Below are 16,603 nucleotides of genomic sequence, written 5' to 3'. Positions count from 1 at the left end.
TTTTCGCTATCTTGCTTCTCCTTTAGTCGAAAACATTTAGTATTACAAACAAACTGTGGCCACAGAAGGTTCCTGATATCATTAACCCCTGGCACATGTCCAGTGCATGGTATGACTAACAGGTGAGTTAGTATAATAGGACTAAGGACTGACCATCATACCACCAGTAAGCTTATTACTGATCAGTGTTTATTGTGTTGTGTTTGGCTGCATTCTCTTGAGCTCAGGAGGGATCACAGCCACTTACATGACCAAAGTGCAACATGTTTTCAAACTCAAATGCCTACAAATGTTTGTTTTTCTGCTCCGAACAGCTAAGCTATATGATTTGTTTTCATATTTAATACCAAGGGATTCATATTCAGTCACAAATGTATATATTGAAAGTGAAATATACAATTTTAACAGCACAAAAAGTACAACGTTTCAGTGATATTGTTTAGAAAAATATTCTTTCTTTTTTTTTATCTTTCAAGTTCACACAATTCACCACAGCAGCAGTAAATTCTCCTTGGATAAACATTGGATGGACACAGAGTAGGAGGAGGAAATTGATTGAAACCTTGTCCAGGTTTTTCACTGTTTTTGCTTAATTTTCTTCCTCCTCTCACTTCTCCAACACATTATTGCATCTGTCCATTTACATTATCACACTCGCACTCTTTCTCTCCCCCTCGTTCTCTCTCAGCTTCACACTCTCTCTCTCTTTAGCAGGCTCCAGACTGCAGAACAGGCTGGAACTCTCCGGCCATGCAGATGTCATCCTGTTTCTGACGGACGACGCGCTGGATGGCTGGAGGCAGGCCACGGGGGTTCCTGGAGAAGATGATGGCGTAGCCGTCATCGCAGCTACCATCTTCCTTCATGGTGCGGCAGGCGTAGGTGATGGCGTAGTTGTCATAGTCGGTGTCGATCACCCAGTAGTTGTCACCTGTTTCAAAAAAGGAAAGGAGAGGTTAGCCGAGGAGGAATGATGAGATGTAATATGGGTGTGAGGGGGACATGTTTGCTGCTGACCTCCACTGGACAGGTAGCTGGCCAGACCCTGGTAGTTCATGAACATCTTGCCCGGGGTGGTAGGGTCGGGGACAGAGTACTGTGCAGCCATGTCAGCGCAGACAACCCAGAAACTGCAACACAATGATAGAAAAACACATACAAGTTAGTATCAAAGTCAACAATTCTCAACAAATCAGTGGTATTTCTTGCAGTTACAGTAACATTATTAATGTAACATACAACAATTCTAATGTCAAAATTGAAATGAGACTATTAATCTATGACATGGGCATTTTCAATTGAACTTCATACATGTGTTTGTATGCTAAAGTGCATTCGAGTCCACATTCCTGTCTAAAAGCCCATGTCTCCAGCCTTCATTTCTCTATAATCATCCATAATCCAGAGAAAACCAATTTGTAGCTAATACTGTTCAGAATGTTCTTCCAGAAAATTGCACTCGATCCTAACTGCTGACCCTGGAAACTGAATATTTGAAAATCCAGATGCTTATCCTGGAGATACAAACAGGGCTTTGTGAGCAAATAGACCAGTGACCTTGGATTTGCATGGTAATCGTATCCGTCAATAATGGTAAGTGTTGGTGAAAAGTGTCTCATCCCTGTCTCTCCTGGCCATAGGTCTTACCCAAACAGAGTGACGCGTCCCTTGGAAGAGGCGGACATGGAGCCGTCATCATCGATGGTGTACTCAGCGGAGATGTTGTCCTGCAGGAACAGGCCCTCTGGATCTTTCTTCTGCAGTGCGTACCATTTTCCTGCATACTGCGATGAGAAGGAAGGAAGCAGACAGTCAGTAATGCTTTTACTTACTTTTCTCAACATGCATATTGTCTTTGTGTTTCAATTGACTTACCCTCTTAGGGTCAAAGTCATCTTTGACTGTGAAGCTGTCAACCACACAGGAAGCAGACAGACTGAGCTCTACACAGGACACCAGGACCAGCAGCAGGGCCACCTTAGAGGATCCCATTCTGTGATGAACACACATTTTGTAAACAGCATTATATGACACTAATCTGTGCATGTTTGGCTTTCGGGATAACATCCATGATCTGTTTTATAGCCTACTAATATACTGTAAATGCAACAACAATATGTTGTAGCAATTGACATTAGTAAAAGAAAAATGTAGCACTATCTGATAGACTGGAACAACACAACACAATACAAATAGATATTCTGAGTTCAAATATGAATACCATAAACCTGGACTAATCTTGCATCTTTACACTGTAAAACCATTTTATATAGTCCAGTGATTATTTGCAGTTGACAAAAGAAAGTGTATGTTGTTAAGTCCACAGTTCCCTTACAGACAATCTAGCAAAAGTAGAAGGTAAACAGAGTGAGATGGGAGTGTCTTACCTGTTCTGAGTCAAACAAGCAAAGGCGATTAAAGTTCTGTTCGTGGTTATCCACCAGATTCAGTCTTGTGGTTCTTCTGTGTGTGAGGCAGCCTTTATATACACACACTCCACAGACAGGCTTATGTCTGATTTTCATTGCTGGGAACTAAATAAGGTGCTTAAATCTACAAGTAATCCTGTTGGGTTGAAATACTTACTGTAATCTGGCTTCCACGTTAAAACCTGGCCGGGATTTACCATAAAAACAATTAGACCTTGGTGGAACTATTGGGAAGCACAGTGATACAGGCACATGCATGAATGATATCCGATGATTTGTGCGAGAGCTTACTGAACTGACTACAATTTTAAGTGTCAATAAAATAAATAAATTAGACATAAATGGAATTGTTTCTGATTGAAAGAAAAATCAATGCAGGTTAACAACAAAACATTTGGAGTTTTTTTCTTGCTTATTTAGAAAATAATCACATGATTTAAACAGGCTTTTAATATCATCTTGTCAATGCAAAGTATATGCACAATTATTATTAGTAAGAAGTTTTGCACAGTACCTATATTCACTACGTATGGCATGAAACGGATTTTCATTGATTTATTTTTCAGGTTATAAATCTGTTGATTTGCACACAACACCAAGTCAATGTCGTGTAATTGTTGTGAAAATGTTTATGGCAAAGGGCCCCACTGGTACAAAAGTCACAAATCCGCTTATGAAACTAAACTTGAAAAACGGCATTAGTGGCATTAACAAGACAGCAAGCTTAAACACTTTACAATTAAAATGTAAACCATACAGCTATTCAAATCAATAACAACATAATTATACTAAATTACCTATTAGTTAACCTAGAAAATGTCCACTTTTTAAGGTATACACTGAAGCATACATACACTTATGCATTTTTCTGAGAGTGAGATTAAAATCTCAAATATTTTGATTGAGCTCACCGATGCATGTACTGTTCAAATTACCAGACTATTATTTCAAATAATTCACAAGTCATTGCATTACAACGGAATTTAAATAATGCACATAAAATAAAGACTACATAAGAGCCACAATAAATACATTTACTAGAAGTACACATGGTTGAATCCGTTACAAAGTGTAATGATGAATTACATTACATTCAGGATGAATGAATGCATATATTTAGCATTCTTCTTTGTGAATAATGGGATGAACAGCTTATAATAACAACACTTGTAATTCAGTTACATAACAGTGCATTTACTATACTATGTTTGAGAAGGCGTTACCTGTCAACCTACTGTATATTAAATGAAATGGGAATCCTTACCTATAACTTTGAATGCCTGGATGCATGAATGCAGTTATGCAATTACACCTACACAGACAAACACACACCTCTCTCTCACTGTGAACTAATTAACTCTCGTTTCCTGGACTAGCCCCGGTCACAAAAGATTACTGACTGAATATTGATACGCAGAGTGAAGCAGGTAGGACCCAAACGCAGATAGCACTTGATAACACCTTTATTTCAAGGACTTAATTATACTTGGACAGACAAAACACTCTACGGTGAACTAGGTCACAAACAAAAGAAGCACCAACACTGAACACAGGAAGAGACAAGACTAAATACAGGGAGGGGTAATCACAAGACGAGAAACAGCCGGGCAGGGGAGGAGAAACACAAGGGCCACAGGTGAACACAATCAGATAACTAGACACACCAGGGAAACTAACGACAGGAGGAAAAACACAGGGAAAAGGACCAGACAATAACCCAGGAGGAAAACATGACAGAGAGAACAGCAAAAACACCCAAACCTAGACATAGAAATGTGACATGACATGAGAATCGTGACAGAACCCCCTCCTCAAGGGACGGATTCTAGACGTCCCTAAACACCAAAACAAAAATCCGGAGGACGGGCCTTGGCTGACAGCCCAGGGCAAGGCAGAGTTCGAAGAGGGGGTCTCGGGCGGACGGCCCGGAGGCAAGGCAGAGTTCGAGGAGGGGGTCTCGGGAGGACGGCCTGGGGCAAGGCAGAGTTCGAGGAGGGGCGAAGACCACAGCGGGCGAACTCAGGGGACCGGGCTCGAGGGCAAGGCAAGGCAAGTTTATTTATATAGCACTTTTCAACACAAGGCAATTCAAAGTGCTTTACAAAAAATGAAAGACATTAAGAAAAAGGCATTTAAAATCAGTCATTAAAAAGAAAAGCTAATAAAATAAACATTAAAAGAAAAAATACATGGATAAAAGTTACAGTGCAGTCTAAGATATGAATAGTTCAATTAAACATTAAAAGAAAAAGTACATGGATAAAAGTTACAGTGCAGTCTAAGATATAAATAGTTTAATTAAAAGCAGCGACAAAAAGAAAAGTCTTCAGCCTGGATTTAAAAGTAGTCAGAGTTGCAGCGGACCTGCAGGTTTCTGGGAGTTTGTTCCAGATATTTGGAGCATAATAACTGAACGCTGCTTTACCATGTTTAGTTCTGACTCTGGGGACAGAAAGCTGACCAGTCCCTGAAGACCTGAGAGATCTGGATGGTTCATAATTTAGCAGGAGGTCAGAAATGTATTTTGGGCCTAAACCATTCAGTGCTTTATAAACCAGCAGCAGTATTTTGAAATCTATTCTTTGACACACAGGAAGCCAGTGTAAAGACTTCAGAACAGGAGTGATGTGATCCACTTTCTTAGTGTTAGTGAGGACTCGAGCAGCGGCGTTCTGAATCAGCTGCAGCTTCCTAATATGTTTTTTAGTGAGACCTGTGAAGACACCATTGCAGTAGTCGAGTCTACTGAAGATAAAAGCATGGACAAGTTTTTCCAAATCCTGCTGTGACATTAGTCTTTTAATCCTAGATATATTCTTTAGGTGATAGTAGGCTGATTTAGTAACTGTTTTAATGTGACTGTTGAAACTCAGGTCAGAGTCCATGACTACACCTAGATTTCTGGCTTTATCTGTTGTTTTGAACATTGCAGACTGAAGCTCAGCGCTCACTTTTATACGTTCTGACTTGGCTCCAAAAACCATTACCTCAGTTTTATCTTTGTTTAATTGGAGAAAGTTCTGACACATCCAGTCATTGATTTGTTCAATGCACTTACTCAGTGTTTGAATTGGAGCATAGTCTCCTGGTGAAATTGTTACGTACATTTGTGTGTCATCTGCATAGCTATGGTAACTTATTTTGTTGTTTTTCATTATCTGAGCCAGTGGTAGCATGTAGATGTTAAAGAGAAGAGGCCCCAAGATGGATTCTTGAGGAACCCCACATGTCATATTTGTCAACTCAGATGTGTATTTACCTATAGAAACAAAGTTGTTTCTGTCCTTTAAGTAGGATTCAAACCAATTTAGAACTGTTTCCGAAAGTCCCACCCAGTTTTCCAGTCGATCTAGTAATATGCTGTGGTCAACAGTGTCAAACGCAGCACTGAGATCTAATAATACTAACACTGAAGTTCTGCCACTGTCTGTGTTTAAGTGGATGTCATTAAAGACCTTTACAAGAGCAGTATCAGTGCTGTGGTTTGGACGAAAGCCTGACTGGAACACATCGAAACAGTTATTTAAATGCAAGAAGTTACTCAACTGTTGAAAAACAACTTTTTCAATGATTTTACCTAGAAATGGGAGGTTTGATATGGGCCTGTAATTGTTCATTACTGAAGCATCTAGATTATTCTTTTTTAAGAGCGGTTTAATGACTGCAGTTTTCAGGGCCTGTGGAAAAATACCTGAGTGAAGAGATTTGTTTACTATATGAAGTAGATCTGAGGCCATGCAAGGCAAAACATCTTTGAAAAATCCTGTTGGAATAATATCAAGGCAGCAGGAGGAGGATTTCAGAAGTTGTATAATGTCCTCTAGGTTTTTATCATTAATCTGATGGAATTGTGTCATGGTGTTTGAATTGATGTTAAGTGGACACAGAGACAACACATTTGCTGTTCCTGATGCAGAGGCACTGACTGCTTGTCTGATTTTCTGAATTTTGTCAGTGAAAAAGGAGGCAAAATCATTGCACGCCCTGGTGTATAGAAATTCAGAGGCTACTGACACTGGGGGGTTAGTTAGTCTGTCGACGGTAGCAAACAAGGCACGTGCGTCGTTTTTGTTTTTGGTAATGATGTCAGAGAAGAACGATTGTCGTGCGTTTTTCAATTCCAAATTATAAAGGCCAAGTCTCTCTTTATAGATTTCAAAGTGAACCTGGAGATTTGTTTTTCGCCACCTGCGTTCAGCTTTTCGACATTCTCTTTTTTCTGTTTTCACGCTCATGGCCTTTCTCCATGGAGATATTTTCTTGCCAGACACTTCCTTTACCTCAGTTGGAGCAATGGCATCTATAACATTTTTAATTTTTGAATTAAAATGATCTACTAGCTCATTTACTGAGATGTTAGCAGGGGCAAGTGTGGAAGAAAAATTCTGAGTAAACATTTCCCTAGTATTTTCAGTTAAATATCGCTTTGTGGTTACCTCTTTTTGAACATTTTTGTGAACAGAAATAGAGCTCTCAAAGAAAACACAGGAATGGTCAGAGAGTGCAACATCAGTCACCACAACCTTAGAGATATTCAGACCCTTTGAGATAATTAAGTCCAGAGTGTGCCCCTTATTGTGCGTGGGCTCCGTCACATGCTGAGTCAGTCCATAGCTATCAAGAACACAAAACAGTTATTTTGCCCCTCTGTCCTGGGGGTTGTCAACATGGATGTTAAAATCACCAACAATGACTAGACGGTCAAAGTCAATACACACTATAGACAGCAGTTCAGTAAAGTCATCAAAAAAGCTTGCACAGTATTTGGGTGGTCTATATATATTTAGGAACAGAGCTCGAGAGGAGAATTTCAGCTGAAGGGCCACATATTCAAAATAATCAAAGTTTCCATACGATGTCTTCCTGCATTGAAGGGAATCATTGAACAGAATAGCAACTCCACCCCCTTTCTTATGCATTATTTCCTGACTCATAAAACTAAAGTTGGGAGGGGTTGATTCGATAAGAACAGCTGCACTGTTATTTTGTTCAATCCAAGTTTCTGTTAAAAACATAAAATCGAGATTGTGCTCAGTGATAAAATCATTGATTAAAAATGTTTTTCCTGCCGACCTGACATTTAATAAAGCTAGTTTAAGTTAGTTAAACACACTATCAGTCATGTTTTTTGTAACAAGCTGTGGCTGACATGGAATCACTGCTAAATTAGATAAACTCACACAAATGTTTGAGCGCTTCCTGTATCTAAGATGATTCACCGCTCTTAATCTATTACCTATCAACACAGATATCGGCAAAGCTATAGGCAGGCAGGGCCCCGGCATGTCCTGGAAAGAGTTGAGAGTGCCATACGCCCTTGAGCCTGGACCCAGCAAATATCAGTTTGCAGCGTTTAGTACACACACATCCTTATCAGGCTTCGGAGACTGCAGATGCCCTCTCGAAGGGAGGGGAGGCGGCCGACGCAGGCACGGTGATGGAGACGTGGGAGATGGTGCGGGGGTAGGGGACATGCTGCCAGGGGGGGAGGTGGTTGACGTCGGCACGGTGATGAAGACGGGGGAGATGGTGCGCGTCTCTGCGGTGATTTTGGTGGGCGTCGTTGAGGAGCGGGGGTAAAGGACATGGTGCCAGCCCTGTGTATCGCCTTAGTTTGGTCTTTGAACTCCAGGAAGGAATCGGTGCCAACCCTCTGTATCTCCTTCATGTGTCTCCCATAATCAGAACATTCCTCAGGCGGGTGCAGTGATAATTCTTCAGGGTTTTCTGCGCAATGTGTTGTGTCTTTCTCCTGTTTTGATTCCTCTTGCCGCTTGTCCTTGGCAGAGGGAACAGATTGATAATGCAGGCAGTTGAATATGTTAGAGATAAACAATTTCACTCCTGACTTGTTCAGGCAAACTCCATTTGCCTTGAAAAGATGTCTGCGGTCCCAGAAAAAGTTAAAATTGTCAATAAAATGAACAGAATGGTCAGTACAGACAGTTCTGTTCTGGATTGGCTAACTTGGTGGTTTAGGAGGATTGTTTGTAATTCTCCCTTTAGCAGCTGTCCACTGCTGTTTCCTAGTATGAATTGCGGTTGAAGAGGCGCTCTTCCTGGGTGATAACAATGCAGGCGAGCCGGTCGCATCACAGATTTCAGAGCGCTGGGCTCTGCCTGTTATCCGTCCTCCCAAATCCCATGGAAATGATTTAATCTTACGGCCCGTCCACACAGCGGCGTGCACCGACGCTTGCCGGCGGGCGTGTCTGACACTCGACCAACAACCAATCACATGAATCTCCCGCCCCTGACACACAAGCAGCGGTTTGATTGGCTAGAGCTTGTACTGGCATATGATTAGATTGGCTGACGCTTCTGCCGAGGCGTCAAAAGTTGAACATTGCTCAACTTTTGCAGCGAGCCACGCCAGCAACGCTCCGCGTCGCTTCCCACGATGCAGTTCGGCTAAAAGTGACGTCACCCCATTCAAAGTGAATGGGCAGAAGCATTGGAAGCTTCAACGCACGCCGCTGTGTGGACGGGCCGTTAGGCTTTGCACCCAGAGAGTTCCAGGGAGGACTACCACTTGTAGATTTATTACCCGGTACACAGCCCTCCTGTTCCTTGGAATCCTTGTAGCTGCTAACTAGCTGTTTGTTTGTTTGTAGCCTTTATTTAACCAGGTGAAGCCCCTTGAGATCAAAAGATCTCTTTTTCAAGGGTGACCTGCAGGACATTAGTTACACATGTAACATAAAAACAACAGAACAACAATAAGGATGACATACAACATAATGTACAGTTTACAAACTCTATTTACAGTGACAGGTACCATGAGTATCAAACAGCATGTCACCCAGCCGAGTTTTAAAATGATGCAGGGGAACCAAAGTGCTCAGTTTTAAACATGTTTGCAGACTGTTCCAATTTAGTGGAGCTGCACAACTAAAAGCTTTCTTCCCTAAGACAGTCCTAGCACTTGGCACATTTAATAAAACAACATCATGAGATCTCAGGCAATATGTACTTTCAATTCGTCGAGAGATCAGAGAGCAGATATAAAAAGGTAGTTTACCCAACATGGCTTTGTAAATGAACATGTACCAATGACTGAGCCTCCGTACAGTTAGTGAAGGCAGACCTGCCTTGGCATACAGGGTACAGTGATGAGTAAGTGCTTTATAGTTAGTAACAAATCTCAGGGCACTGTGATAGGCGGCATCTAACTTTTCCAGGCAATGGGCAGGTGCATTCATATAGATCAAATCACCATAGTCCAGCACAGGTAAAAAGGTCACAGTGACTAGCCTTTTCCTGGCTTCAAAACATGAAGTTTAAAAGTAAGACAATCATCAAGCCAGATACCTAGGTATTTATAACTGGTAACCACTTCAAGTACTTGTCCTTGCATAGTAACAATATCCAAAACAGGCTCTGGTGTCTTTTTAGCTTTAGAAAAGAGCATTACCTTAGTTTTATCAACATTTAAAATAAGCTTAAGTTCAGCAAGCTGAGTCTGAATAATGTTAAAAACAGCCTGTAATTTAACACCAGCCTCCTTAATGGAGGGACCTGCACAATACATCACGGTATCATCAGCATAAAAATGTAAAGTAGCATCATCCACATTTTCACCTAAACTGTTGATATATATGGAGAATAAAAGTGGACCTAAAACAGAACCTTGAGGAACACCATTAGCAATGTTTAACCACTCAGAAGACAGCCCATCAAAGTGAACACATTGGGACCTTTCAGAGAGGTAGTTCACAAACCAACCCACTGCATGGCTGGATATGCCGATACTGAGTAGCCTCTGCTTTAAGATGCGATGATCGACGGTATCAAACGCTTTGGAAAGGTCAATAAATAGAGCTGCACAACTCTGCTTATTGTCTAAAATACTCGTAATGTCATTCACCACTTTCATTGTGGCAGTGATGGTGCTATATTGTTTTCTGAAGCCTGACTGATGTTTAGACAGGATATCATTTTTACATAAAAACTCCTTTACCTGTTCACTCACTAGGCATTCCAGCACCTTCGCCAGAACTGACAATTTAGAGATTGGCCTATAGTTATTTAAAATAGTTGCCTCCCCTCCTTTTAGTAAAGGCAATACATAAGCTGACTTCCATACTTTTGGAATTGCATTTGTGCTGAGGGAGAGGTTAAAAAGAGTAGTAAGAGGAAGAGCAATAAAATCTGCAGCTATCTTTAAAAAGAAAGGTTCTACGTTGTCCGGGCCAGCCGGTTTCTTAGGATCTAGCTTAGATAAGGCTTCATGAACAACATTGACAGTAAAAGGAGTAAAACTGAAAGGGTTTTCCAGACCACATTGTTCAGAGTCACGGATTGGGGTGTTCACAGAAGCAGAGTTAGTCACAGAATCAAACTTAGAACCGCAGGACACAAAATGCTCATTAAAGCAATTTAACATAGTGGCCCTGTCCGATATAGTGCCAGATGCTGTGGTAAGGCAAGGAGGGTAGCTCATTACGGATCTCACCGGTGGATATCGATTTTATTGCTTTCCAAAATTTCCTAGGATTATTTAGGTTTTCAGTGGTAACTGACAAGTAGTACTTCGACTTTGCACTTTTGACATTTGAAGTGAAGCTATTCCTTAGCTGCCTAAAACGCAGCCACTCTACCTCTGAGCCTGATTGCCTAGCCTTTGCCCAGGCCTTGTTTCTCTCATGAAGGAGACTAGACAGCTCAGCAGAAAACCAAGGATTGTCTCGTCCCTTTACTCTAAATGTACGCAGGGGTGCATGTCTATCAATGACCTCCATAAAACCAAGATACAAATAAGACCATGCGGTTTCCACATCAGCACACAGATCGATTTTACCCCAATCAAAATCAAACAGATCATGCACAAAACCCTGCTCAACAAAATGTTTTTTGTCTCTCTTAATGATAATGCGAGGTTTAACCTTTTGGACCTTAGTGTCCCTAATTGTGGCTACAACACAGTGATTGCTCAGATCATTTGCAAATACTCCCACAGATGAATATTTATGGGGAACATTTGTTAAAATGAGATCAATTAGGGAGGATTTATTAGGGGACTTAATATTTGGGCGAGTAGGACTGTCAACAATCTGAGTAACATTTAAAGAGATACAAAGGTTTTTAAAATCCTCTGACACTGCAGTTAACCAGTCCCAGTTAAAATATCCAATTAGCACTATTTCCTTGTAGTCTAGTTGTGATAAAAGATTTGCTAGTGAAGACAAGGAGTCTTTGGCAGCTGAGGGGGTCTGTAACAACAGACTACCATGACCTGTTGACCCTTTGCCACTTCTATATTTATGGCTTAAAAATTCAAATTGCTTACTGATCGATTTGGAAACTAATGTGGTTACACTGAACTTATTCTTAACATAAATGGCAACGCCACCACCTTTATTAGGCCGGTCGGTACGATACACATTAATACCATTTAAGGCAATGTCAGAGGCCAAAATAGATTTGTTTAGCCATGTTTCTGATAAGACCATGACGTCAGCGTCAGTCGATTTTGCCCAGATACGGACAAAATCTAGTTTACCTAACAGACTGCGCACATTCAAGTGGATGAAACCCAACCCAGACCTATCTTTAAAATCAACAGGAGTAGCGATCTGACTACTACTACTGGGTGGACCAGGGTTAGGTTGTACATTTCCTGACAGTAAATAACAACAACAAAAACAGGCATATTTTCTTCTTAAACGACACAAATACATTGTCATCTAATTTAGAAACACCGGAAAGTCTGCAAGAGTGTGATTAGAGCTTAAGAAGCAGTCCTGAAGAACCATCATCGCAGGAAAATAAAAAAGACAAACATATTTTGTCGAGCAGATTGACTGTGACAAGGCAACCGGTAATTGTTTGAGCAACACATCCGAACCTTTGCAGGGGATGCCCACTGCGGGTGGCAGAACAGACCTGAATCCAGTAGTCTTCTCAGAATGAATAGAGATCTTCTCATAGTCCAAAACAGTTAACAGGCACAGCAGAATCCCGATATGGGCCATTTCCCCACACCAGCACACAGTATCCGCGATGTTCCTGGAGCAAAATCAGCACAGCAGCAAAGGACAGGCGAAAACAGCAGCGTGGAAGTGCTCCGGTCCCCTCCGTGGTAATCCCCGGGGTGAAAGCAGGCCTCTGCAACAGCAGAACCAGGACAGGTGGAAAGCAGGCCCCAGCGGTGGTAAAATCCTCCTCCGCACAGCAGCACACGCCCGGTGGAAGCAGGCCAAGCCCGAAGCGTGGATCCACTCCGTCTCTCCGCGACGACTCCGGGGTAAAAACCTCTCCAGCACAGCCGTATTATACAGGTGGGAGCAGGCCTCCGTAGATCGCAGATCGCAGGCAGCAAACAGGTGGAGCCGCTCCGTCTCTTCGCGACGAGCAGGCCTCCGTAAATCGCAGATCGCATGCAGCAACAGGTGGAGCCGCTCCGTCTCTTCGCGACGTCTCCGGAGGAAAAACACCTCAGTACAGCCGCACTCGACAGGTGGGAGTAGGCCTCCACAGTTCACAGACAACTAAAACTACTACTTGTATAAGCAGGGATGGCTAAACGTTTGTAAGCAGGAGAGCTAGATGCTAACAGATGCCAGATGCTAACAGGTAAGTGCGAGCCTGTAGAAAACTGTGCTGTGAGTTAGCATACCCTTCTCCATTATTTTGCAACACTGGTAAAGTGGTGTCATTCCCATGACATAGTCCATTCACTTCCACGTTAACTTCCAAACCGTTGCATTTTCATTTCCAACACAGCTATCTTCTGTATACGTTTGTGGAAGTCATCTGTAGAGAACGGAGGCATTTGCTACCAACTAGCTTAAGCTAAATAGCATGCAGTAGCCTACCAGGCATTAGCTGTTGCTAGGCCACGCTACTGTAAGACTGAGGTCGTCGCAAAAAATGTCTATTTACGAGGATGAACTGTCCCCAGTGATAAGTTAATGTCCAGGAGGCCGCTGCTCGAAGTTTTCAGAGAATAAGAATAGGAAAATCAGCATAAAAAGTAAGCAGAGGCAGGAGCAAGCATAAAAGCGTCTGCACTGTAAGAAAGAAAGATAAGAGAAGTCCGGACAGCTCCGGAGGCCGGGCAGGAGCCGGTGGGACAGGTGTCGGCAAGATTCCCCACGGAAGAGGACACAGGGCCGGCAGGACCCCGGCAGGAGAGCAGTCGGCGGAACCTCCAACGGCACAGGACATGGAGTTGGCAGGACCCCCAGCGGAAGAGTAGTCGGCGGACCTCCAACGGCACAGGACATAGGGTTGGCAGGACCCCCGGTAGAAGAGTAGTCGGCGGGACCCCCAACGGGACAGGACACAGGGCCGGCAGGACCCCCGGCAGGAGAACAGTCGGTGGGACCTCCAACGGCCCAGGACACAGGGTTGGCAGGACCCCCGGCAGAAGAGTAGTCGGCGGGGCCTCCAACGGGACAGGACACAGGGTTGGCAGGACCCCCGGCAGGAGAGTAGTCGGCAGGGCCTCCAACGGCACAGGACATAGAGTTGGCAGGACCCCCAGCGGAATCTCCAACGACACTTGAGTAGGGACTTGAGTGGGAACTCGAGAGAGGGCGTGAGAGGGAACTCGAGAGGAAACTTGAGAGTTGACTTGAGAGGTGACTTGAGAGGAATCTCGAGAGGGAACTTGATCGGAGACTCGAGAGGTGACTTGAGATGGGACTCGATGGGGAACTCGAGAGAGAGGGCTTGAGAGGGAACTCGAGAGGAGACTCGAGAGGGGACTCGAGAGAGGGCTTGAGAGGGAACTCGAGAGGAGACTCGAGAGGGAACTCGAGAGGAGACTCGAGAGGGAACTCGAGAGGTGACTCGAGAGGGAACTCGAGAGGTGACTCGAGAGGGAACTCGAGAGGTGACTCGAGAGGGGACTCGAGAGGTGACTCGAGAGGGGACTCGAGAGGTGACTCGAGAGGGGACTCGAGAGGTGACTCGAGAGGGAACTCGAGAGGTGACTCGAGAGGGAACTCGAGAGGGGACTCGAGAGGATACTCGAGAGGGAACTCGAGCGGTGACTTGAGAGGGAACTCGAGAGGTGACTCGAGAGGGGACCTGAGAGGGAACTCGAGAGGAGACTTGAGAGGGGACTCGAGAAGAGACTCGAGAGGAGACTTGAGGGGACTCGAGAATAGACTCGAGAGGGGACCTGAGAGGGAACTCGAGAGGAGACTTGAGAGGGAACTCGAGAGGAGACTTGAGAGGAGACTCGAGAGGATACTCGAGAGGGAACTCGAGCGGTGACTTGAGAGGGAACTCGAGAGGTGACTTGAGAGGGGACCTGAGAGGGAACTCGAGAGGTGACTTGAGAGGGGACCTGAGAGGGAACTCGAGAGGAGACTTGAGAGGGGACTCAAGAGGAGACTTGAGAGGGGACTCGAGAAGAGACTCAAGAGGAGACTTGAGGGGACTCGAGAATAGACTCGAGAGGGGACCTGAGAGGGAACTCGAGAGGAGACTTGAGAGGGAACTTGAGAGGAGACTTGAGAGGAGACTCGAGAGGAGACTTGAGAGGGGACTTGAGAGGGAACTTGAGAGGGGACTCGAGATGGGACTCGAGAGGAGACTCGAGAGGGGACTCGAGAGGAGACTCGATAGGGAACTCGAGAGGGGACTCGAGAGAGGGCTTGAGAGGGGACTCGAGAGAGGGCTTGAGAGGGGACTCGAGAGAGGGCTTGAGAGGGAACTCGAGAGAGGGCTTGAGAGGGAACTCGAGAGAGGGCTCGAGAGGTGACTCGAGAGGCGACTCGAGAGGGAACTCGAGAGGTGACTCGAGAGGCGACTCGAGAGGGAACTCGAGCGGTGACTTGAGAGGGAACTCGAGAGGGGACCTGAGAGGGAACTCGAGAGGGGACTTGAGAGGGGACTCGAGAGGAGACTCGAGAGGGGACTCGAGAGGAGACTCGATAGGGAACTCGAGAGGGGACTCGAGAGAGGGCTTGAGAGGGGACTCGAGAGAGAGGGCTTGAGAGGGAACTCGAGAGAGAGGGCTTGAGAGGGAACTCGAGAGAGGGCTTGAGAGGGAACTCGAGAGGTGACTCGAGAGGGAACTCGAGCGGTGACTCGAGAGGGAACTCGAGAGGTGACTCGAGAGGGAACTCGAGCGGTGACTCGAGAGGGAACTCGAGCGGTGACTTGAGAGGGAACTCAAGAGGGGACCTGAGAGGGAACTCGAGAGGGGACTTGAGAGGGGACTCGAGAGGAGACTTGAGGGGACTCGAGAGGGGACCTGAGAGGAGACTTGAGAGGGAACTTGAGAGGAGACTCGAGAGGAGACTTGAGAGGAGACTTGAGAGGTGACTTGGGTAGAGACTTGAGAGGGAACTCGAGAGGGGACTTGAGAGGGGACTCGAGAGGAGACTTGAGGGGACTCGAGAGGAGACTCGAGAGGGAACTCGAGAGGAGACTCGAGAGGGGACTCGGGTAGGAACTTGAGAGAGGACTCGAGATGGGACCTGAGAGGGGGACTTGAGAGGGAACTTGAGAAGAGACTCGAGATGGGACCTGAGAAGTGTCTTGAAAGGGGACTTGAGAAGTGTCTTGAGTGGGGACTCGAGAGGGGACTCGGGTAGGAACTTGAGAGGGAACTCGAGAGGAGACTCTAGAGGGGACTTGAGGGGTGACTCGAGAGGAGACTTGAGAGGGAACTGGAGAGGAGACTTGAGAGGGGACTTGAGAAGGAACTTGAGAGGGAAGTCGAGAGGGGACTTGAGAGGGGACTTCAGAGAGGACTTGAGATGGGTCTTGAGAAGGGTCTTGAGAAGGAACTTGTGTCGGTCGGTACGCCGACAGGACACGGGGAGCTGGCGTCGGCTGGAGAGCCAGCAGGAGACGAGGTGCTGGAGTCGGCCGGTACGCCGACAAGACTCGGGGAGCTGGCGTCGGCTGGGGAGCCAGCAGGGAGACGAGGTGCTGGAGTCGGCCGGTACGCCGACAAGACTCGGGGAGCTGGCGTCGGCTGGGGAGCCAGCAGGAGACGAGGTGCTGGAGTCGGCCGGTACGCCGACAAGACTCAGGGAGCTGGCGTCGGCTGGGGAGCCAGCAGGAGACGAGGTGCTGGAGTCGGCCGGTACGCCGACAGGCCTCGGGGAGCTGGCGTTGGCCGGTACGCCGACAGGACTCGGGGAGTTGGCGTCGGCTGGAGAGCCAACAGGAGACGAGGTGCTGGAGTCGGCCGGTACGCCGACAGGACT

General features: G+C 45.4%; 1 protein-coding gene across 1 annotated transcript; it reads right to left on the bottom strand.

Annotated features, from left to right (window-relative positions):
* Positions 1–516: 516 nt before the first annotated feature.
* rbp4l (retinol binding protein 4, like) lies at positions 517–2,648 on the bottom strand. The gene is made up of 4 exons (XM_034200564.1): positions 1,876–2,648; positions 1,648–1,784; positions 1,018–1,130; positions 517–931 (listed from the first exon to the last, which is right to left on the bottom strand). The coding sequence occupies exons 1-4, from the start codon at positions 2,065–2,067 to the stop codon at positions 708–710; spliced, it is 666 nt and encodes a 221-aa protein (XP_034056455.1). The 5' UTR covers positions 2,068–2,648; the 3' UTR covers positions 517–707.
* Positions 2,649–16,603: the final 13,955 nt, after the last annotated feature.

This window comes from Gymnodraco acuticeps, unplaced genomic scaffold (assembly GCF_902827175.1).
Source record: "Gymnodraco acuticeps unplaced genomic scaffold, fGymAcu1.1, whole genome shotgun sequence".
In the NCBI taxonomy this organism is placed as follows: domain Eukaryota; kingdom Metazoa; phylum Chordata; class Actinopteri; order Perciformes; family Bathydraconidae; genus Gymnodraco; species Gymnodraco acuticeps.
The sequence above is the reverse complement of the archived record's forward strand: the minus strand, read 5'-3'. Positions and strand labels throughout refer to the sequence as shown.

Excerpts from the sequence above, each read along its gene's own strand:
- rbp4l (XM_034200564.1), bottom strand. The coding sequence starts at position 2,067 with ATGTTATCCCGAAAGCCAAACATGCACAGATTAGTGTCATATAATGCT. Across the intron at positions 1,785-1,875 it reads ATGACTTTGACCCTAAGAGG|TATGCAGGAAAATGGTACGC; the intron begins GTAAGTCAATTG and ends TTCTCATCGCAG. Across the intron at positions 932-1,017 it reads CAGCTACCTGTCCAGTGGAG|GTGACAACTACTGGGTGATC; the intron begins GTCAGCAGCAAA and ends TTTTTGAAACAG.